The sequence below is a fragment of the Martes martes genome (genome assembly GCF_963455335.1).
Source record: "Martes martes genome assembly, chromosome: 1".
Classification (NCBI taxonomy): domain Eukaryota; kingdom Metazoa; phylum Chordata; class Mammalia; order Carnivora; family Mustelidae; genus Martes; species Martes martes.
Genome location: NC_137888.1, coordinates 65,607,184 through 65,631,048, shown reverse-complemented (window position 1 = coordinate 65,631,048; position 23,865 = coordinate 65,607,184). Strand labels below are relative to the sequence as shown.

The following is a 23,865-nucleotide window of genomic DNA, read 5'->3' as shown; positions in this document are numbered from 1 at the left end:
AATAATCCTATCAACGTTGATAAGGTAAAAAGATTCCTTGAAAAAGACAAATTACCAAAGTTCATTCAAGAAATATTGTGAAAGCCCACATCTATTAAAGAAAGTCTCAGCAAACTAGGAATGGAAGAGAACTTCCTCACAGTCTCTCTTTTGCTGTCCTGCCTGCTGCTCCTTTGTAGTGCTTTCAGTAAACTTCTGTCTCCTTTGTTCTGTCTTTGATGAATTCTTTCACCACCCACACCACCAGCCTCCACCCCATTGGGTCCCCCCACATTTGGTGGAGCCCATACAGAAACCCTCTGTCAACCTAGAACTGTCCTTGGATTCTCTGGGAATTTCTTGGGAATTTCTCTCGGTAGACTGACTAGTACTCCTTGGGGAACTGAAAACCTCCAGCAGAGGTTACTCCTCAGTGACGTTACAAAGCCTTAGGGGGATCCAATGGGACTGCCCTTGCTGGAAAGAGTAAGGGATTTCCCCTCTTGCCCTTTGGAAGAAACCTTCCCTTCCTCTCCTTTTTCTTTTCAGCCCTTCAGAGGTCTAACCCTAGTACTCCTTAGACAACTGAGGATCTCTAACCAAGGCAGCTCCCTGTGTGGCCAACAGGTCAGACTGCCCATGCCTGTGAAGGCAAAGGACCCCTTTCTTCTCATCTCCCACCCCAACGTCCTGAGGTCTTCCGTTCCCAAAGTGTGCAGTAGTTGCCAGTGGAAGCTTTGTCCAGGGTGAATCTGCACACATTACGGACTTGGTTGGGACCCTTTCCTGACACTGGCTGATTCTCAGTCATCTTGCTTCTTTCAGCCTTCCCCCACCCACTTTTTTCCTTTGTTCGTGCAGACCTAGCCACCATCTTGATCTACAGATAAAATACATTCCTACCCGTCTTAGTGAATCCAACAATTCCATATACAAATTATGATTCAACAAGGATCCCAGCCCATACCATCAGAGGGTCCCCTCCCCTAAATCCCATGGACCTGGCCACCAGGGAATTTCACTCACATTCCTGTCAGCATGTTAATATAATACCATGCTCTGGTCTGTAACTGCGCAGAACCCCTGATGGACTGACAAGTTAAAGTAGGGACAGCGTGCCCCCCCATCCAGCATGAAGCAGCTGAAGATGAGACCTTCACCCAAATGCCAAAGATTTGTTGTTGTTGATCTGTTGAGGGAGAATGTAGAGGCCACTTTAAGGCAACAGGTTTAAGCAATGGATATCTGAGTAAGGTAAAAAGGCCCACTATGACCTCCTGGCTGAATGTAAACAGGCTCATTAGGCAATCCACCTCAAAATATCCATAAGCCCTAGCTACCCAATGAGATACTTAAAACTGGGCACAGGAAGAGTCCATATATTCCCATACCTCTTCAGTCTCCCTCTTTACTACAGTCCCCACCCCCACTGCCTCATGGCAGGCAGCCTTCTTTACTGTCCTGCCTCTGCTCCCTTGCAGTGTATTCAATAAACTTCTATCTCAATAAACAAACAAGCTTCTTAACCTCATAAAGGGATTCTATGGAAAACCTGCATCTCACATTATATTTAGCGATAAAAGACCAAATACTTCCTCCCTAAGATCAAGAACAAGACAAAGATGACTACTCTTACACATTCTATTCAACATTGTCTTGGAGGTCGTAGCCAGTACAATAAGGTAGAAAGAAATAATAATAAATGAAAAGCATCCAGTTTAGAAAAAAAGTTAAAATGCCTTTATCTGCATGTGACCTGATCATGTATATAGAAAATCCAATGGAATCTATAAAAGAACCACTAGAACTATTAAGTAAGTTTAACATGGTTGCAAAATATAATATCAATATACAGACATCAATTGTGGAGATATATAGTGTCAAGCAATCACAACTAAAAGTAAAAAAATCATAATAGCATTAAAATATGAAATACTTAGGGATATATCTGATAAAACTTGTGCAAGAACTACACACTGAAAACTACAAAACCTTTCTGAGAGAAAGAGGACCTAAATAAATGGAGAGATAGACCTTGTTCATGGTTGGTATGAATTGAATGTTTGTGTCCCCCTGAAATTCATTTGTTGAAATCTAGTCCTCAATGTGATGGTATTTAGAGATGGGGCCTTTGGGAGATAATTAGGTCATGAGGATAAAGCCCATATAAATGGGATTGGTGCCCTTATAGGAAGAGGCCAGAAAGCCAGGTAACTCTCTTTCCATCATGTGAGGATACAAGTCAGCCATCTGTCTTGGACTTCTGCCAAGATCATGAGAAACAAATTTCTATTGTTTATAAGCCAACCAGTATATGGTATTTTGTTGTACCAATTGAGCTAAGACAAGGGGTAGATGACTCAGTGTTGTTTAGATGTTGATATTCCCTGAATTCATCTAGAGATGTAATGGAATTTTAATCAAAATCCCAGATGCTCTTCTTATAGAAATTGATAACCTGATTCTAAAATTCATGTGAAGATGTAAAGTATTTAGAATAGCCAAAACGACTTTTTTTTAAGGAACAAAATTGGAACTGTTATTACTGGTTCATTATTTTGAATGCAAGAATGGTTTTGCAGATATATACACATGTCAAAATTTATCAAATTGACATTTTTAAATATTGACAGTTTATTATATGGACTTTGTACCTCAATAGAGCTGTTTTTTTTTTAAAAGCTAATGGATGGGAAAATGAAAGTAAGGAAGTACAATAAAAGGAACATAGGACAAGCTGGAAAAAAAAATAGTAACATAATAGATATTTAACTCATTTATGTCAGTAATTTTCCTAATAAAAATACTATTCTGATTAATGAGAAAGATTATTAAAGAATAAACATTAAAAATGATTATTAAAATATTTTAATTGCTGAAAGAAAGAGTTTGTCATAGACTTCATTAGCTTAGTGTACCACACTTTATTTGTGGGTAGCCACAAAGAAATAGTTGATTCATGAGAATAATATAAGGAAAAAATTAAAAAATTTTTCTCAACACCAAAAAAAAAAAATTTAAAAATGGGCGGAGGACCTTATTGGACATTTTTCCAAAGAAGACAGGTAGAGAAACAACAGACACATGAAAAGGTGCTCAGCATCACTCATCATGAAAGCCGTGCAAATCAAAACTACAATTAGATATGGCCTCACATCAGTCAAAATGTCTAGTATCAAAAAGACAAGAAATAACAGGTATTGGTGAAGACATGGAGAAAAGGGAACTCTTGTGACCTGTTGGTGAGAATATAAATTGGTGAAACTACTGTGGAAAACAGTATAGGATTTCCTCAAAAAATTAAAAATAGACATACCATATGATCCAGTAATTTCTCTACTAGGTACTTAAACAAAGAAAATGAAAACATTCATTCAAAAAGATATGCACCCTGTGTTTATTGCAGAATTATTTACAATAACCAAGATATGGAAACAACCTAAATGTCCATCGATAGATAAATGGATTACAAAGATGTATATGTATATATTTACACAATGGAACATTACTCAGTCATAAAAGGAACATTCTCTTGCTATTTGTGATAACATGGAGGGAGCTAGAGGGCATTATGTTAAGTGAAATAAGTCAGAGAAAGACAAATACCATATGATTTCACGTATATGTGGAATCTGAAAAGCAAAACAAATGAACAAATAACAACAACAACAACAAAAAAAGCAGAAAGAGACCCATAAACAGAGAACCACCTGAGTGAGGACTAAAGGGTGGTAGGTAGGAAGACAGGCAAAATGGGTGAAGGAGAGTAGGAGCTACAGGTTTCCAGTTATGGAAATCATGGGAATGAGAGGTACTACATAGAGAGTATATATAGTCAATGGTATTGTAATAATGTTGTATGGTAGCTACACTTGTGGTGAGCATAGAGTATATAGTTGTTGAATCACTATGTTGTATGCCTCAAATTACATAACATTGTATCAACTATACTTCAATAAAAACAACCAAAACCTTTCTTTTATCCTTGGGTTCAGCTGAATTGTGGTTTGAAATGAGCCTCTGCACTTGGGATGATTGAGGTTTATTGGGGGGATAGGGGTGATGGGTGGCCTGTGATTTTACATGTAAAATATTACATATTTGTAAGTTTCTCAGGAGAGGGTCTGTAGTTTTCATCAGTATCTCGTGTCCATAAAAATACTTAAGAATCATGGTTCACTAGATGTCCATCAACAGGTGAATGGATAAAGAAGATGTGGTATATATATACAATGGAATACTATGCAGCCATCAAAAGAAATGAAATCTTGCTATTTGCGACGACGTGGATGGAACTAGAGGGTATCATGCTTAGCGGAATAAGTCAATCGGAGAAAGACAACTATCATATGATCTCTTTGATATGAGGAAGTGGAGATGCAAGGCTGGGGGGTTGGGGGGAGGTAGGAAAAGGAAAAATGAAAGAAGATGGGATCGGGTGGGAGACAAACCATAAAAGACTCAATCTCAAAAAACAGACTGAGGGTTGCTGGGGGGAGGGGGGACGGGAAAGGGTGGTGGGACATTGGGGAGGGTATGGGCTATGATGAGTGCTGTGAAAGGTGTAAACCTGGCGATTCACAGACCTGTACCCCTGGGGATAAAAATACATTATATGTTTATTAAAATAAATAAATTTAAAAAAATAAGAATCATGGTTCAAAGAATGAAAACATTGAGTGCTATTCTAAGTGTCTAATTTCTTAATAGTACTTCTCTGAAATTAATTTCTAGTGAACAAGTCAAATGACTTGATCTATAAATGTGTACATGAGCTTCCTCACAGCCACTTGAAGTATCAAATTACAGGTTATTTCAAGTGTTTGTGTGGTTCAAACTTTGATAAAAGCCTTTCCTTTAGTGGGACTACAGTTCTCATGGTATGATCCCCACACCAGCAGCTACAGCATCACCTGCAAATTTACTAGAAATGCATATTCTCAGAACCTACTGAGTCAGAAACTCTGGAGGTGGGGACCAGCACTCTGTTTTTTAAGGCGCTCTCTAGGTGATTGTGATGTAAACTGAAGTTTGATAACCACTGTGTTAAACTATACCTAGAAAAGCTTCCTTTCCTCAGCTTCCAGGCCAAGATTAGGATAATTTGTTAAGGAAGTGACTGCAGAAGGGACAGTCTAGTTTGATGGCTTATGTTTTCCATCTCTTCATCCTCACCGAGCCAGAATGGCTCTCACACAAATATATTGGGTTGCACAGCAACTCTGAACAACAGTTTAGAGAAAATCAGTGTCTAACTGAAGGAATTCAGAGACACAGCATGGAAGTTCACTCATAAAATTTCTGACCAGGAGGCTTTTCAGAGAAGAGCCCCAGTAATTCCAAAGGCCTTGGATCTCCACTTCTTTTGAGAAAGAAAACGTTCAGTCTCCCAGCTGACTGAACCTCAGCACTAAAGTTTTGTTTACCTTTTTCCAGCTGTGTCGCACCCTCACAAATGTTCTTTAAAGGAGTGCTCAGTATCACCCTGGCTCTGTTTGCAAGGTAGGTTAAAGAGTGCAGTTCGCAGGGCACCTGAGTGGCTCAGTTAGTGAAGCATCTGCCTTCGGCTCAGGTCATGATCCCAGCGACCTGGGATGGAGTCCCACGTCAGGCTCCCTGCTGGGAGTCTGCTTCTCCCTCTGCCTGCCTCTCTCCCTGCTTGTGCTCTCCCTCTCTCTGGTAAATGAATAAATAAAATCTTTAAAAAAAAAAAAAAAAAGAGTGCAGTTTGCTGATGTTCTGAGTAGCCAAATGTAGAGGTCTGAGCTGTAGCAGTATGAAACTTGAGCTGTCCAAAACTAGCCTCTGAAATGTCAAATGATCATTCTCAGGTCCTTCTGTTACCTTCTGAAGCTTGATTTGTTGTGATACCTTATTGTTTTGTTGATGAATAATAACAGAGCACTTCACAGCAGTTCTCATTAAAGGAGGGCAGCCAAGTGGAAGTCATTCTTGGCTCTTAATAGTTTTCAAATGAGAATTTTATTGCATATTAATGAGCACCAATTGACATTTGTGACTGGTTTTTATGGAAATTGTGCATGTGTAATTTGCATAATAGTACCTAAGTGCTTTTAGGTAACAATGCAACTCTGAGAAGGGCTTTAGCACGTTGTTTTTTGGTTTTTGGTTTAATTCCCAGCTCCACTCCTTGGCTATAGTGTTGGAATATTAACAGGTCTCTGGGATCTGTCTGTAAGGGGTCTCTAGGATCTCTCTATAAGGCAGCAATGCTCAGTTTCTGTGATTGTGCTAGCTTATACTGAGAGCATAGAAAGAGTCAGAAAAACACATCAACGCAGGGTCCTAAAAGCAGGAGATGTTCCCACTAGTCAGAGAGGGATGTTCAAGCCCTCCATGAATGAAACCTCCTGCTTCTACTTAGTTATAGGAGTATCTACATGGTCCTGAGGATTGTTCCTAGAAATCAAGGACTCCTATCTGTGATGTTTTTGTTTTGAATTTTATTTATTTATTTATTTGATAGACAGAGATCACAAGTAGGCAGAGAGGCAAGCAGAGAGAGGAAAGCAGACTCCCGGCTGAGCAGAGAGCCCGATGCAGGGCTCTCTCCCAGGACCCTGAGATCATGACCTGAGCTGAAGGCAGAGGCTTAACCCACTGAGCCACCCAGGCGCCCCGTCTGTGATGTTTTATGTCTCTGGGTCCACTTCAAAAGTATGTATTGATCGCCTACTATGTACCGGGCACTGTGCTAGGTGCTAGAGCAAGAACACTTTGGCTTGTTCCCTGCTGCATCCTTAGCTCTTAGCACAGTGACTACTGCATAATAATTGATCAATCAGTATTTGTTGAATTAATGCACATGGCCTCTACCACTGGGGATATGTAATTAATTATTTTTTAATAAAATCTGATTGTAAATATAGTATAAAGATCATTACTCACAATGTTAGAAGATACATTAATGATTCAGAACTTGGAATTCTGTTAGGATATTTAGAGAAACAAGATGAATAACTTCAGTTATGCACCTTCAAGTCTTCTGTATCATGGAAATGAACTAAACCACTATTTATTGATGATCTAGTACATATAAGTTATATTTGCATATATCCTATACAGTATATGATTTAGTCATCAGCAAAACCTATGAGGTGTAGATAGTATTATCTTTATTTCATTGATGAGGCAGCTAATAATTGGAGAAGTGACTAACCTAAAGCACCACAGATAGAAAATGATGTACCTGAGATTTAAATTCTTCCTCAGCTTTGTCTATTTCAGTGCCACTTACTACCGCCAATGGTCCTAGGATATGTGAAGTGAAACCAAACTCCCAAGGACTGGGATGGAGGATTGAATTGGCCCAGGGGCCCTGGGATGTGCCCAGTATTCAGTTGACCTATGTTTATAGTAAACTTACTACTCACAACACTGTTTCCTATATGCTGTGGGGGACCCAATCCAATAGCCAGTCTGATTCAGTATAATTCTATCAAGTAGCCAGTTAAGTTTAAACACTATACAGTAAAGGGGGAAATCAGATTTAGCAGAAGAAAAGTTAAAAGTAATATGAAACTAAGGGTTCGGTATTATCTTCTATAATGTTGAGCAAAAATGTTCTCCATATTTTGGAAAGATCCCTAAGTGTGGGATGGGAAACACAGGAAGACAGAGACTTTGATACACGGGAATTAAGAAAGAATGGTGGTATAGTTCAAGAATGTATATAATCCTAAGGATTCCAAAGTTCTTCTTTCTCTGAGATCCACACCAGACTAAGGAAGTGAATCAAGTCCACTCCCCTTCCTCACTCCCTGCCCACCTTCCATCCTTGCCAAGGGACACCCAGGGATTCCATTCTGCTTTTAAAATCCCCTAAGAGAGATGTGTTTATGGCAGCCATCTCTCCCCAGCCTTTCCTCCAGTGAATCAGGATTCCCTATACAAGCCCTGCCCCAGGGTCCTTTGGAATGATCACTCAGAAACCAAGTATGTGGAAAACTTAATTGGAGAAACTTCAAAGACCTCAAAAAGAAACTTATCATCTCCTTCTTTTATAAGACAAATCTGAGGTTCTGAGAAGATTCCTTCAATCTTCTTTACATTGTTGGGGAGAAAACATACAGCCTTCTAACAACAGCTCTTGAGTTCTTACCCCTATGACCCTGTCTGCTTCCCCAAGTACAGGTCTCACCCAGTTGTCCCAAATGTCCCAACCGCAACTTCATTTAAATGTCTTTAAAGTAGCATAGAAAGAGTACTGAACTTGAGAGTCCTAGATTCTCTTCCTACACTAGGTGATCCTGAGGCTTTCAACCTCTGAGGGCTATTTCCTCATGCATAAAACGAAGAGATTGGACTTGGTGATATCTGCAGCTGCTTCTTGCTCCACCATTCCGTGACTTAAGCCTGACCCAACATCGGTTCCTATAGATGCAATACCCTCCCACCCTAATCTCATACTCATGCTCTCTTAGAAAGTATTTACAACTGTGAGCCATCTCCTATATGAGGATCTGTGTGGCAGGTGTTCCTTGCAGGTGGTTGAATACCCTCTGCCCTGCCTGCACCTGGCTGCTGTCCCTTTGAAAAGTAGTGTGTGCTCAGAAATAGGAGTTTTACTCTTAGGGTGAGTGACCCATATTCGGGATGTTTGTGAATCTGCTACCGGAACATAACATGATGCATTCAAAGGCAATTAAAAATGCATTTTATATTCCCTGCTGTTTATAATTATCTGTGTATCTGCTGCCTGTATTAACATAGTTAATGGAGAGCTGATACTTCAGACAGCTTTGGAGCCAGAAGGAATCTTAGTGAACGTCTAGTACAATGCTGTTGGTGGTGGTGGTTTGATTAATACATTTTTTATGCATTTGTATGTGGCTCTGTCTTGTCTCTTTTAGCAGGTAACCTGAGGCTGAGGTACTTTGAATAATATATCTATTTTCTCACATTGGGTAGAAACATCCCTATTACACTGTCTCTTCCCCTTCTTTTAATTGAAAACATGTAGTGGGGGGCACCTGGGTGGCTCAGTGGGTTAAAGCTTCTGCCTTTGGCTCAGGTCATGATCCCAGGGTCCTGGAATCAAGCCCCACATTGGGCTCTCTGCTCAGTGGGGAGCCTGCGTCCCTTCCTCTCTCTCTGCCTGCCTCTCTGCCTATATGTGATCTCTGTCTGTCAAATAAATAAATAAAAATCTTTAAAAAAAAAAAAAACATGTAGTGGAGGGCACCTGGGTGCCTCAGTTGTTAAGGGTCTGCCTTTGGCTCTGGTCATGATCCCGCTCCCTCATCGCCGGAAAGCCTGCTTCTCCCTCTCCCACTCCCCCCTGCCTGTGTTCCCTCTCTTGCTGTCTCTCTCTGTCAAATAAATAAATAAAATCTTTAAAAAAAATGTAGTGGGATGAAAAATTTGAGGTAAGGAAATCAGGACAAAGGGAAAATAGAGGGTGATAAAATAAGCCAGAGATACCTAACACTGCACAGTTGCTGTAACAGCCATACATTTGGTTCCACACTTCAAGTGAAAGAGGAACATACTATGCATGACATAAAAATGTTCCAGAAAAAAAGTTAATTTTTCCTAGTATTCAAGAGGGAAAGTTTATACCATGTACCCTTATGGAGGAGCCACTAAGTAAATGTTGTAGACTACACCATCAACAATTTCTTATTAATACTTACAATGCTAAATTAATTCATTCATTAAATAAGCATTTTTTGAGTGCCTATTGTGTGTCATATATGTTTCAGGGCATTACTGTTGCAGTTCTTTTTGGTGCTCAAATTGGCTAGGGGAAGCCAATTGATTCCTATGTCCTTTCAACATATTTCTGTAGTCTCTGGTATTTTTTATTTTCTAGTATGACAAGATAGCCCAGATTGGTCTTGTATATTTCCATCTCCATAACTTAAATTGGCTATATCACTAAAGAAACCTGATTCCTTTTAGTGAGTGATTTAGAGACCATAATCTGAGCACTCAGAGTGTTTATTGTTATTGGGTTGTTTTGGGTTGTAATTACTCCCAAGCCTCAGTTAACAGATCAGAAAATATGACTGTTTTAAAAGGAGGAAAATAATTCTAAGATCATATTTCTAATTTTATTTTTTGGCTTTTTAACAATCTTTATATCTTTTTTCACTATTTTTAGATTTTATTTATATTTAATTATATTTAATTTCTATATTAATTTATAATTAATTAACATACAGTGTATTATTAGTTTCAGGAGTAGAATTTAGTGATTCATCAGTTTTATATAACACCCAGTGCTCATTAAATCAAGTGCCCTCCTTAATGTCCATCACCCAATTACCCCATCCCCCCACCTACCTTCCCTCCAGCAACCCTCAGTTTGTTCCCTATAGTTAAGAATCTCTTATGGTTTCTCCTCCCTCTCTGTTTTTATCTTACTTTATTTTTTCCTTTCCTTCCTGTAAGTTCATCAGTTTTGTTCCTTAAGTTCCTTAAGTTCCACATATGGTTGAAATCATATGATATTTTTCTTTTTCTGACTGAGTTATTTCACTTAGCATAATAAACTCTAGTTCCATCTACGTCATTGCATGGTATTTCTAAATTAAATTAACGATAGAAAGGCATTTATTTAATTTATTTTTATATGTGAATCTCTTTTCTCTCACTTTGAAAGTCTTAGTTCCTAGTAACATAATCATAATTACTTATTTACTTTACCTGATAGATACTTATATGTGGGTGTATGTGTATATGTGTGTACCCATATATATAAAATAGGAATATTACCCATTTAATGCAGTTTAAGATTTCTTTGTGGGTATTTTTTGTCCTTTGTAAGTATAATCAAATTACAGTTACTTAAATCCTTTATGTGGTTATACCATCAACTTGATATAGTTTGATTAAGTTATACTATCAACTCAGCACAGTTAGATAATTTATTTTAATTTGTTTTTAATTTTTAGATACTGATTTTCTTTCTGATTTAATTTTGCTTTTAAATTAAGTAAAATATTTACATGGTTTCAGAGTCAAAACAATAAACATTGAGAGATCTATTTTACCTCCCTGTCCCCTCCCCCTTTTTCTTTTCCTCCTCTTATAAGTAATGATTTTATTCTCTTATTGTTTCCTTTTGAAAATAATCCAATGACCTATCTGGATTTCATGTCTTTTATTATACAAAAGGTAGCACACTATATATGTTGTGTTGCATCTTGCTTTTTAAAAGATAAACTGTCCTGGAATTCATAGCAGTGTATAGATATTTTCTCATTCTTTTTTAAAAATTAAGATAGTCCTCATTTTTTAAAACCAATTATCATATAAGAGCAATAGATTGATTTTTCTCAGGAGTTGAGGGTACTGGTAGGTGGGAGGAGTGGTCTAGAAAGAATATGCCAAGGTGTTAGTTAATTCTGGGCGTTTGGGGTGACTGGGTTGCTCAGTAGGTGGAGTGTCTGCCTTCAGCTTGAGTCATGATCTCAGGGTCCTGGGATTGAGCTCCACATTGAGCCCCATATGGGGCTCCCTACTCAGTGGGGAATCTGCTTCTCCCATTCCCCCTCTCTCTTTCTCAAGTAAATAAATAAAACTTTTTTAAAAATTCGGTGTTTGATATTTTCTTCCTTGTACTTTTCTGAGTTTAAGAAATATCTATGAATTTAAAAGCAATTTAAATATAATTGCAAACAAGAACAGCAAAGGAAAACTCTCAGGAATCACTGAAATATGAACATCTAATGGAATTAGATCAAAGACGGAAAGTCCAGTGGAGGATGTGCATGAGAAGTTTCCGTAGATGGTGGAACTGGGCCTAAACAGAGAACTGTAAATACTCTATTGAGGGTTACCCGATGTGTTAGAAATTGCTGGTGAAAAGGGAAGAAGTAAATCCTCCTAAAACTTTGTTTGCTTATCTGATCATTGTTAGATGGTTCTGAATATTCCCTACAAGAACAGGAAAGACATTAATGTAGAGAGCTGTTGTAATTTTCACTATGGAATTAACCTTTGATATTTTTATTTATGTGGCCAAACCTGGCAACCTCATTTAAAATTGCTTCATTCCCCCGTGACATTTCCAAATGTTCTTGCTTTGATCTACCTTTCTCTCCAGTCTTTAATACCTTCAAAATATTATTTAATTTATTTAGCTATTATGCACACTGGTTATTGTTTGGTATCCCCCTGTTGTAATATGAATTCTGTAAAGATAGGGATCTTTCTTTTGTTCACCAGTGTATTCCACTGGTTCTAGATGCCTAGAACGTGTCTGTCACACTGTTAGTGTTCAAAAATAAAATTTACGTGAATGAATATTAGCAACAGAATTCTGGGGGAAAAGGAATGTGTAACCATGGAGTTCTGCATAAATGTATATGCAGTCTTCCCTTTCACATTCATCTCATAGCTTCATGGCCCTGGAAGCCTTTCTTGATTCAGCTTTATTGTTGGTAATGCAGGCACAAACTCGGCTAGCAATGCGAATATAAACCAAGGCAGTTGTGTTTGAAAAATGAGAGGATATAGAGGATATGGGTGTAAAGGAGAATTCGGTAAATGTCTGTTTTTGCAGTAGGTACATACTTATAAGCATTGCTTTAAAAAGTAACAAAAACACTTTTTTGCATTTACCAACAAATTTACCACTTCCAGCGCCCTTCATTCCTATATAAAGATACAGATTTGCATCTGATACCATTTTTGCTTCTGCCTGAAGAACTTCCTCTAACATTTCTGGTGGTGCATATCTCTCAAATTTTCTTTATCTCAAAATACCTTTTTTTTTTTTTTAACCTTTTCACTGAAACACATTTTCACATTTTCACTGGGTATTATATTCTGGGTTGACTTTATTTTTCTTTCATTACTTTAAGGTATCATTCAGTTCTCTTATGACTTAAATAATTTCAAATGAGAAATCTATTGTGAGTCTTACTGTTATTCTTCTGTATATAATCTAGCTGCATCTAAGATTTTATTGCACATTTTCAGTAATTTCCTTATAATGTATATTAATGTATACATGTGTGTTTTAACATTTATTCTGCTTGGGTTTGGTTGAGCTTCTTGACCTGGACGTATATACGTTTTATCAAATGTGAAAAATTTTTGGTGATTTCTTTCAAATATTTTCTTCTATTTGCCCCCTCCCCCACTTTTATCCCCTGGGATCCATTTATGTGTACATTAGAGCACTTGCTATTGTTCCATTAAGTCACTGAGGCTATGTCCATTCTTATCAATTGTTTTTCTCTCTGTGCTTCATTTTGGATAATTTCTAATGCTTTGTCTCTAACCATTATTTTATCTTTGTAGCATCTAATCTATTGTATTTTTAATTTCAGGATTATATTTTTATCTCTAGAATTCTATTTGGGTCTTTTTTATATTGTTCACTTCTCTCCTCATTTTGTTCATGTTCTGTTTCATATCTTTGATCATACTTATAATAGTTGTCCCTGTGTACTGATTATATCATTTCTGTATTTGTTTTTATTGACTTTTATTTTCTTAAATATGTGTATATTTATTTTAGAGAGAGTAGACGGGGAGGAGGAGCAGTGGGAGAATCTCAAGCAGACTCCCCACTGAGCAAAGAGCCCACTTCGGGGCTCAAATAAGATTTGGGTGTTGGATCTCCTAATGTCTGTGGCCTAGATAGTTTACATCTAGAGATTGGGGTCAGGGGGCGGGGGTGGCAAGGGTTGCTCCTAGAGGATCCTAGCAGATCTTTCTCTTTGTGCCTTGGATTCTGTATCTATCTTGTTGTCAAATCCCTCACCATTATGCTATCTGATTCACTATTCCCCACTCAATTTCCCAATCAACACTTTTTGAAATCATTCAACTCTCCTCTCAGTGACTAAGTCATTCACTGTTTCACCAGCTCCTCATGTATGAATCTCTGAATATGTGCTAATGTTGGAGTTGAATGCCTGCTCCATGGCAGAACCCAGTATCATGGTATGTAAGTTCCTACACTAGATATCCATGGACCAAATGGGGGCTCAGCATTCAAAGTTCCATGCCAATGATTTCAGTCTGTCCAAGGAAACCATTGAAATTTATCCCCCAGGAAATTTATGTTCACATGTACTACCCCATCATATTCACAGACTCTCCCAAAGATAATGTGAGCTTGAGATTGTTAGTACTTCCCAGATCCACAGTGTTGACCAAGGTTTCTCAACTTTAGCATGATTTGCATTTGGAGCTGGATAATTCTTTGTTGTTTGGACTATTCTATGAATTGTGATATGCTTAGCAGCATCCCTGGCCTCTACCTACTAGATGTCAGTAGCACCCATCTCAGTTTCAACAACTATAATATCTCTAGACTTTGCCAAATATCCTCTGGAGGTACAAAATTGCTTCAGTTGAGAATTACTGGTATAGAGACCCTATTATGTGCCATACTCCAGGGAACTCCTAGAAGTTAAACTTAGGGAACTGAAGAACCCCCAGCAGGAGGTTCTTTGGAGAGGCCAGCTTAGAGTTTGCCCCCTGTAGGGTGGACAGTGGGTGGATATTGACCTTGGAATGTAAATTCCTGTGTTCAAGTGCTGCCTCTGCAGATGTGGAACCAGGTTCTCTACTCTGCTCTTCAATTTCCTTATTTAAAAATGAGGAATGATGTTGTTTACCTCACATGACATTGTTGTAGTAAGAATGAATGGGGTTTTCCACACACACACACACACACGCAAACACACTCACACACACTGATGTGTACTTCTATATGTATGATGTAAGGATAAACTAGTATGGTTTTAATAATGCTTCAAATATAAGTATACTTATTTGTCAGTATGATTAAAAGGGCAATATAGGAAAAATAAATCTTTCAGTCCATCATGTAGAATAGCTTCCCTGTGGCTTACAATATTGGACACAATAGGGGAGATCCAAGCTTAAAAAGAGGAAAAGGAAAAAAAAATAGTCTTTGCAGCAATAAAATTTCAACTGAAGTAGGATGCAAATAGCCACATTTGTATATTTAGTTCTTAATTTTGCATTCAGTAATTGGACAGTCTGTACAAGAATTTAAATGTCTTGATGGAAGATAGTGGATTTTAGTTCTCTTGGGATTTCATTGTAATGAACCTGGTAAATAATTCAGGAACATTTGAGAGGCCAATGAATGGGCAACACCTGGTGTTATATTGTTCATGCCTCAGCATGCAGAATCCAAAGACAGCATTCTACACCTGTCACTATTGTTCTGGCTTAAACACAAGTTCTATGTTCAGTGGCTGTTGAAATAATAATAATTGATATTTTTCCTGTTCCAATTTCCATCCACAATAAAAGAAAACTGTGCTAAGCTGTTTCAGAGACACAAAACAGAAGTGTCACCCTCTTTCAAGTTCCCATTGGTAAAATTTCTAATCTGTCTTGTCTTTCAAGGGATAGATTGCTTTGAAGAATTAGGAACATGTCTACCTTTTCTGTTGAGGGTAATCTGAGCCTTTCTGCATTTCTACTTTTGTTCTGTAAATTGAGCTTCTTTTTAGATCACAGTATTCATATTGCAAGCACCTTCCAAGAGAAATACCACTCATTCACACTGTAGGAATTCCTAGAGCTCCTCAGTTTCTCTCCCTATTACTGAGTAGGCAATCCCACTTCTAGGAGTCTACAAGTTTGAAAACAAACAAAAACCTTTTGCCAAAGGGTTTCTGTATCATTCTGAGACCCCCCGCTGCCTAGACATGGGATGTTCCTCTACTTACTGAGTAAACTAGAACTCCAGTGACTGAAAGACATTTCATGCAGACACCATGGGTCACCCAAGGCCACTGCCACTCAGGATCAGACAGGGCTTAAGCCATAAATTGCATGGAAAGATCTTGGAAGGACAGGAGATTTCCCAGAAGGGAAAAAAGGAAAATGGGCCTCACATGATTAAACTAAAGGTCTTATAGGTTGGGCCAAAAAAATGATCTGAAAAGAGACTGTTAAACTTTATAAATTGTTAAATGAGCTTTGTCTTTATTTTTAAAATGTTTTTATTACAGAGGCTTAAAAATATATTTATTTAAATATATGTTAAGCCATTGTTATATGTAATAAAGTACATATATAAAATAAAAATATAACTATGTATAATTAAAATGTATAAAATAATATTCTTAAACTTCTGTAATAAACCATTTATATATATTATATATTCTATATTAACATATAATATATATAATTTATGTTATATATGTTTTTATATATGTAATGTGTGTGCATGTGTGTGTGTGTGTAATATGTACACACACACACAACACATAATTTGTTTGTTGACAGGTTTAATTGCCTTCCTTTCCTTCTGGACCTGTGTAAGTACTTGGAGCAGTGACTGCCATCTGGTGGCAAGCCAGAATCATCACTTTGTGTGATCTAATGGTTACAAAGATGCCTGCTCTTGACTCCTGTGGTATGCACTGCCAGCGGGACACACGGAGAGCCTGGAGGGTGTCTGATGAAGGATCCTGGTGAAATAACCCTTCAGTTCCACCTGAACCAGTTGTTCATCCCAGATTCTGAGCCAAGAGCCAGCTCCAAAATGGTGCCTCCGAAGAAAAGATTTGAATTGTTCTTGTGTTTTAGTCTAAGATCTGCTGGCTAACAACCAGCAGGTAACCAAGACTGTGAATAAGTACATACCAAAAGGGGCACGTGATGACATGGAGCCTGAAATAAACTGTTCTGAATTGTGTGACAGTATTCCTGGCCAGGAACTGGATCGGAGTCCTCTTCATGATCTCTGCAGGACAATTGTGAGTTGACAGCCATGGATTGTCAGGGCTGCTCAGATATACACAATGTTGTTGCTGCTGTTGATAGTGGTGGTGGTGCAGTGGTAGGGGTGAGGAGTAGGAGGAGAAAAAGGAGGAAATGGGGGGGGGAGGAGGAGGAGAAAGTGAGGAGGAAGAGGGAGAGGAAATGCTCATGCAGGACACATATTCCCCAGCTTTGGGAATGATGGGGCAGTTCATGTCTGAGCTATAAAAGAGCCTTCATTCCTAACAGTTTCTCTTTATTCTGTTCTCAGACCTCTTCCCACTATAGCAGTAAGACCATTTCTTCATTATCTCCTGTCCTCTTGGGTATTGTTTGGACCTTTCTCAGCTGTGGACTTCTTCTGATAGTCTTCTTTCTTGGCTTCACAATTCGCTGCAGGAATAACAGGTAAGTAGCCCCATAACTAGTTTCTCACTTCCTATAGCCTGAATCATGAAACCCACGGTGTTAGTATCATTTTAACATCATGAGCTGTTAGGAGGTATCAGTAAAGCTTATCTCCTATTGTGACATTAAGCTGTGTGAGACGTTCCCCTGAAATCATCCTGGCCTTGCAGTACAGCTTCCTCTTGAAAAACAATCTAGCCCAGTATTGTAACTACCACAAGGATATCCAAAGAGGAGAATGAAGTCTCTCCTCATAAAGGAGAGGTATGATCCTTCTGAGAAAATGAGGTATTTGGGGGGTTTTGTTTGTTTGTTTTTTAAATTGTTTTAAGGGTTGAATTTAGTGATTCATCAGTTGCATACAACACCCAGTGCTCATCACAACAAGTGCCCTCCTTAATGCCCATCACCCTCTTACCCCATCCCCCCATTCACGTCCCCTCTAGCAACCCTCAGTTTGTTTCCTAGAGTTAAGAATCTTTTAGGGTTTCCCTCCCTTTTTCTCTGTTTTCATCATAGAAAATGAGGTATTTGTCTTAAAAACATAGAGCATGTAGAGAAATAATCCAAAGCAATATTAAAGTCCATGGCCAATATAGTTTGGAACCAGCCTAGGTGGGCTAAGGTTTCTGAAGAAAATGGTAAAGCCCTACTGTCCTGCTGACCTGTTAGATAATTTCTGGTTGGTTAGAAAAGTCACTGGCTCAGGTACCTGAAGGGCTCAGTCAGTTAAGCATTTGCCTTCGGCTCAGGTCATGATCCCAGAGTCCTGGGATCGAGTCGCATCAGGCTCCCTGCCCAGTGGGGAGTCTGCTTCTCCCTCTCCATCTGCCTTTCCCTCAGTTCATTCTATCTCATACATGAACTCTCTCTTTCAAATAAACATATAAAATCTTTAAAGGAAAGGAGGGAAAGAAAGAAGGGAAGGAAAAAAGGGGGGGAAGGAAAGGAAGGAAGGAAGGAAGGGAGGGATGGAGGGAGGAAGGCAGGGAGGGAGAGAGAGAGAGAAAGAAAAGAAAAGAAAAGAAAAGAAAAGAGCAAGCCAGTCAGTGGCTCATCAGGGTAGGTATCCGTGGCTTCCAGGGCTGGCAAAAGAAACTAAGTGAAAACTTTTTTCTGAAGGGGCTTGCAGAATTCTGCCTTTACTGCTATTGGATTCTTCCTTCAGGGCCCACCCCATCTCTCCCACACCAACACTCTTTACCATCATTCTGTTCCTATTGTCCCAGCCTGTCACCTGAGAAGCCCTGCTCTAGCTCTCTCTTCTTTGCCCACAGCTAAATTCTAGATGGAGCCCACATCATATTCCAACAACTGCCTCAGAGAGGTGAAACTTGTATGGTCCCACTCCAACCTTATACTTTCAGATGATCACCTGTGCTCCATTGCCTGGGTTTGGAACTCAGATGAGGGTCTGTCATTTGGATTTGTCTAGCAGGCATTTTGGGGCACCACTGGCCATTTGAGGCATGGAGGACACGGAATTATTAAATAGCAGTGACTTGATGGCTCTGTTAACCTCAGGCAATCAAACCTTAGTATATCTCTGATGCTGCCCAGCCACTTTTCATTCTGTCCCTCGAAGTCACTAAGTCTGGTCCCACCCCAAGTCCTTTTACTTACTGTCCCCTAACGTTCCCACTGCCTAACAGTCTTCTCCAGATCTTCCCGTGACTGTTTCCTTCTCATCTTAGGGGTCTTGGTTTAAAAGTCATCTCTTTGGAGAGGCCTTCTCTGATCATTCTATCCAGAGTAGCCTGTCTACAGAATGACCACCCAATCCCAGCATTTCATTCCATATATTATCACCCTGTTTTATTTTCTTCATAGCAATTATAACTCTCTGATATCACCATATTTATTTATTTGCCTGTTTATTATCTGTATCCCCCATCAAAATATACAGTCTGTGAGCACAGGGACTTCGTCTGTCATGCTTACCACTGTCTTCAGCATTTAGAACAAACTCTGGAACATAATAGGTGCTCAGTAAATATATTTTCATTGACCCTGGGAGGAAGGATATTTACATCCCAATGGTGTCTGCTGCCAAGAGAATGACTGGGAAAATCATGCATTTCAAAGTTAGAGAACTATGGAGTACAGTCTCTTCAGCTGCAACAGGTTTCTGTAGTGCAAATTAATACCCACCTGGCAAATAAGAAAATAATATCATTGGTTCATATGTAATTTTCCCCCAGCACATCAATGGTTTAAAGCATTCAGGGCCAAGCCTTCCTACAAATAAAGAAGAAAGCCTTAAGCTAAGAATATTTCACTACCGTGGCAGTGCAAGTAGTAGCTGGTTTAATGGCTTCAAGAACTGGTGTACCTCCTATGCTGTGAAGCTACCTAGGAGTAGTAGAGAAGGTGTTTCCCATGTGTTTAAAAACAATTAATTGTTGAAGAAGCACAGATCCAGAGCAGATTTTTAATTGGGATGATAATGTTATCTACTGGAAGTGAATGTCCTCTGGTACCTACATCTTGCAGATTTAAGGCTGCAAAAATCAACTGTGACTTGAGTACAAATAGTGGTAATTGACATTTGCTGAGTGCTAGTTTTTAATTGGATGATCACTATTTTTATTAGTATTTTGGTCACAAAGTTAAATATGTTTCAGCTGTTTTGGCCCCATACCATTTTTCCCATAACCCATTATTTTTATACACAATTTTGTAGAATGCAACGTTTTAAAACATTTATATATCCTGTTAAAATAGGAACACTTATAAAGAGTGTTGTAGTAGAAACACCTATATATCTTTCATTCCAGTAAAGATTTTGCTGCCTGTTTTGCTTGCAGTAGGAGCATGACTTGACATAAAAAATAAAATAATAAGAGGCACCGTGAATAGAAACATATTTTGCAATTAAGTAGCTTACAAGTTCAGGCAAGGAAAGATAAAATAACCCAGTTTCAGAGTGCTTTCTTAAATGATAAAATGTATTCAAAGGTGCAGCATCACAGATCATTTCATTTCAGTTCTTTGTTCCTAAATTTGTGATTGTGTGTGTGTGTGTGTGTGTGTGTGTCTGTGTCTGTGTGTGTGTCTGTGTAGCACCAGAGGAAGAAAAATATTCTAATGAAATTAAATATTATAGTGATGTTCAAGTTCAGATGCAGATACATTTTTGATAAAGTTTTAAAAATGTAGTCTATGAAAGAAAATCAGTAAAGATAGAGAAGACTTGTACAGCACTATCAACCAACTTGACCTAATTGGCATTTATATAATCCTACACCCAACACCAGCAGAATACACATTCTCTTCAAGTACACATGGAACATTTACCAAGATAGATCATATTCTGGGTCATAGAAAAAGTCTCATTAAATTTAAAAGGGTTCAATTCATACAGAGTATGTTCCCTGACTACAATAGAATTAAATTAGAAATCCATAACAGAAAGAACTCTGGAAAGTTTTGAAATATTTGGAAACTAAATAGAACACTTTAAAATAACTCATGGTCAAAGAAGAAATCAAAGAGAAACCAGGAAGTATTTTAAACTAAATGAAAATGAAAATATAACATATCAAAATTTGTTAAATACCATTAAATCAATACTTTTAGGGAAATGATAGTGCTAAGCTCCATATTAGAATAGGGGAAAGATCTACTTTATGAAACAAACAAACAAACAAACAAAAACAGCAAATTGAGTCCCAAAATAAGCAGAAGAAAAGAAATAATAAAGGTGAAAGTAGAAATTGATGAAATAGAACAACAAAAACAAAACCAGAAACAAACCATGAAACCAAAGTTCTTTGCTAAGTTCAATAAAATTGACCAACCTCTACTTCAAATGATCAGGAGGGAAAAAAGTAGAATATATAATTATCTAAATAAGGGAAGAGAGGTGACATCGCCCAAGATTCTACAGATATTAGAAGGATAATAAGGTAATGTTAAGAACAACATAGCAGGGGTGCCTGAGTGGCTCAGTGGGTTAAAGTCTCTGCCTTCTGCTCAGGTCATGATCCCAGGGTCTTGGGGTCAAGCCCCGCATGGGGCTCTCTGCTCAGCAGGGAGCCTGCTTCCCCCTCTCTCTCTGCCTGTTTCTCTACCTACTTATGATCTCTGTCAAATAAATAAATAAAATCTTTAAAAAAAAAAAAAAAGAACAACTGTAGCAGACAGTCTTTAAAATGTTCTGCATTAATCCCAACCTCTTGATAGTCACACTCTTGGGAAATCCCCTGTCTTTGAATATGGGCTAGAATTACTGACTTGCTTATTAATGTGGTATCAGTTTTAGGATAAGGTTACAAAAAGACTGGCTTCCTTCCTCAGATCTCTCTCACTCTTTCACTTGCTCACTGTAAGGGAGGCCACCTTCTTGTTGTGAGCTGCCCTGTGGGGAGGCCCACATGGCAAGCAACTGATTTCTAGTCTGCATCCAGCAAGGACTGAGGCTTACTAACAGCCATGTCAGTGAACTTGAAAACACATCTTCTAATGCCTAATAGCAATGAGGTTGGAAGCGGATTTTAACCCAGTTGAGCCTTGGAGGACTGCAGCAATGGCTGGCCCCTTGACAGCATCCTTGTGTGAGATCCTGAGCTAGAGGCTCCCAGTTAATCTGTGCCTTTATTGTTGAAGAAATGTTACCAGTTTTACAGAATATCTTCTGAAACACTGAAAATCATGGAGCATTCCCTAAATATTTCTATGGGGTCTGCATTACCCTGGCATTAAAACCTAATGAAGACATTAGAAGGAAAAAAAACCCCTGTAAGTTAATACCCTTCATGACATAGATCCAAAATTCTAAATAAGAATTTAACAAATTGAGTCCAACCAAATACCAAAAGGATAATACATCATGACAAAATGAGATTTATCCCAGGAATGAAAGGTTGAATTAACATCCGAAGATTAATCATATAATTCCCCCTATTTACAAACTTAAAATAATGATCATCTTTCTAGACAGAGAAAAAGCATTTTGACAAGATTCAACATCCATTCCTGATAAAGTCTCAACAAACTAGCAATAGAAGAGAACTACTTCAACAAAACAAGGTTCATCAACAAGGAAAAAAAAGAAAAAACTATAGCCAACCCCAATTTTTTTTTTAAAGATTTTATTTATTTATTTGACAGAGAGAGATCACAAGCAGGCAGAGAGGCAGGGGGAAGCAGGCTCCCCACTGAGCAGAGAGCCCGATGCGGGGCTCAATCCCAGGACCTGAGATCATGACCCAAGCCGAAGGCAGCGGCTCAACCCACGGAGCCACCCAGGTGCCCCTAGCCAACCCCAATTTTTAATGGTAAAAGATGGATTGCTTTCCCATTAAGATCAGAAACAAGACAAGATCTCCACTCTCACCAGTTTTACTCAGTGATGGAGATTTTAGCCAGTGCAATAAGAAAAGAAAAAGAAATGGAAGGAACCTGGTTTAGGAAGGAAGAATTAAAACGGCTTTACCTTCTGGTGACCTGATTGTGTATATAGAAAATTCAATAGAATCTATTTTTTAAAGAACTACTAGAACTAATAAATGAGTTTAGAAGGGTTGAAGTAAATGAGATTAAGGTACAAAACTCAACTGTGTTTCTAAATACTAAAAACAGACAACTGAAAAAGTGAACTTAAATGCATTGCCATTTACAATAGCATCAAAAATATGAAATATTTAAGGATAACTATAACAATATGAAATATTTGCACACTAAAAGCTATATAACATTGCTAATCTAACAAATACTGTGAAATACTTATATGCTGAAACGTAAAACTGCTGAGAAAAATTAAATCCTAAATAAATGGAAAAATACTGTGTTCATGGGGTGAAGACTCAATATTGTTAATTCTCTCTTAATTGATCTATAGACTAAGCCCAATTACCATCACAATCCTAGCTGACATTTAAAAAAAAAGATTTTATTTCTTTATTTCAGAGAGAGAGAGAGCACAAACTGGGGGAGCAGCAGAGGAAGAAGGAAAAAGAGGCTCTCCTTTGAGCCTCCCCCCAATGTGGGCCACTATCCCAGGACCCTGAGATCATGACCTGAGCCAAAGGCAGATGCTTAACCAACCAAGCCACTCAGGTGCCCCTAGAGAAATGCAAATTCAAACCACAATTAAATGCCACTACATTCTTTTAACAATGGCTACAATTTTTACTTTTTTTATTATGTTATGTTTGTCACCATACGGTACATCATTAGTTTTTGATTTAGTGTTCCATGATGCATTGTTTGCATATAACACCCAGTTCTCCATGCAAACATGCCCTCCTTAATACCCATCACTGGGTTAACCCATCCTCCTATCTCCCTCCCCTCTAAAATCCTCAGTTTGTTTTTTGGTGTCCATAGTCTCTCATGGTTCTTTGCCCCCTCTGATTTCCAACCCCCCCTTCATTTTTCCCTTCCTTCTCCTAATGTTTTCCATGCTATTCCTTACATTCCACAAATAAGTGAAACCATATGATAATTGACTTTCTGTGTTTGACTTATTTCACTTAGCATAATCTCCTCCACTCCTGTCCATGTTGATGCAAAAGTTCGGTATTCATCCTTCCTGATGGCTGAATAATATTTGATTGTATATATGGACCACATCTTCTTTATCCATTCATCTCTTGAAGGACATCTTGGCTCCTTCCACAGTTTGGCTATTGTGGACATTGCTGCTATGAACACTGGCATGCATATGGCCCTTCTTTTCACTACATCTGTATCTTTGGGGTAAATACCCAGTAATGCAATTGCTGGGTCATAGGTTAGCTCTAT

The 23,865-nt window shown here is 38.4% G+C and overlaps 1 protein-coding gene across 1 annotated transcript in view; it reads left to right on the top strand.

The window, feature by feature from the left end:
* GPR156 (G protein-coupled receptor 156) overlaps nt 1-23,865 on the top strand; it is a 93,543-nt gene that overhangs the window by 14,829 nt on the left and 54,849 nt on the right. The window contains exons 2-3 of the mRNA XM_080823891.1: nt 16,234-16,706; nt 16,982-17,118. Coding sequence (XP_080680017.1) covers nt 16,614-16,706; nt 16,982-17,118 — 230 coding nt within the window. The 5' untranslated portion in view covers nt 16,234-16,613. The remainder of the gene's footprint in view (nt 1-16,233; nt 16,707-16,981; nt 17,119-23,865) is intronic.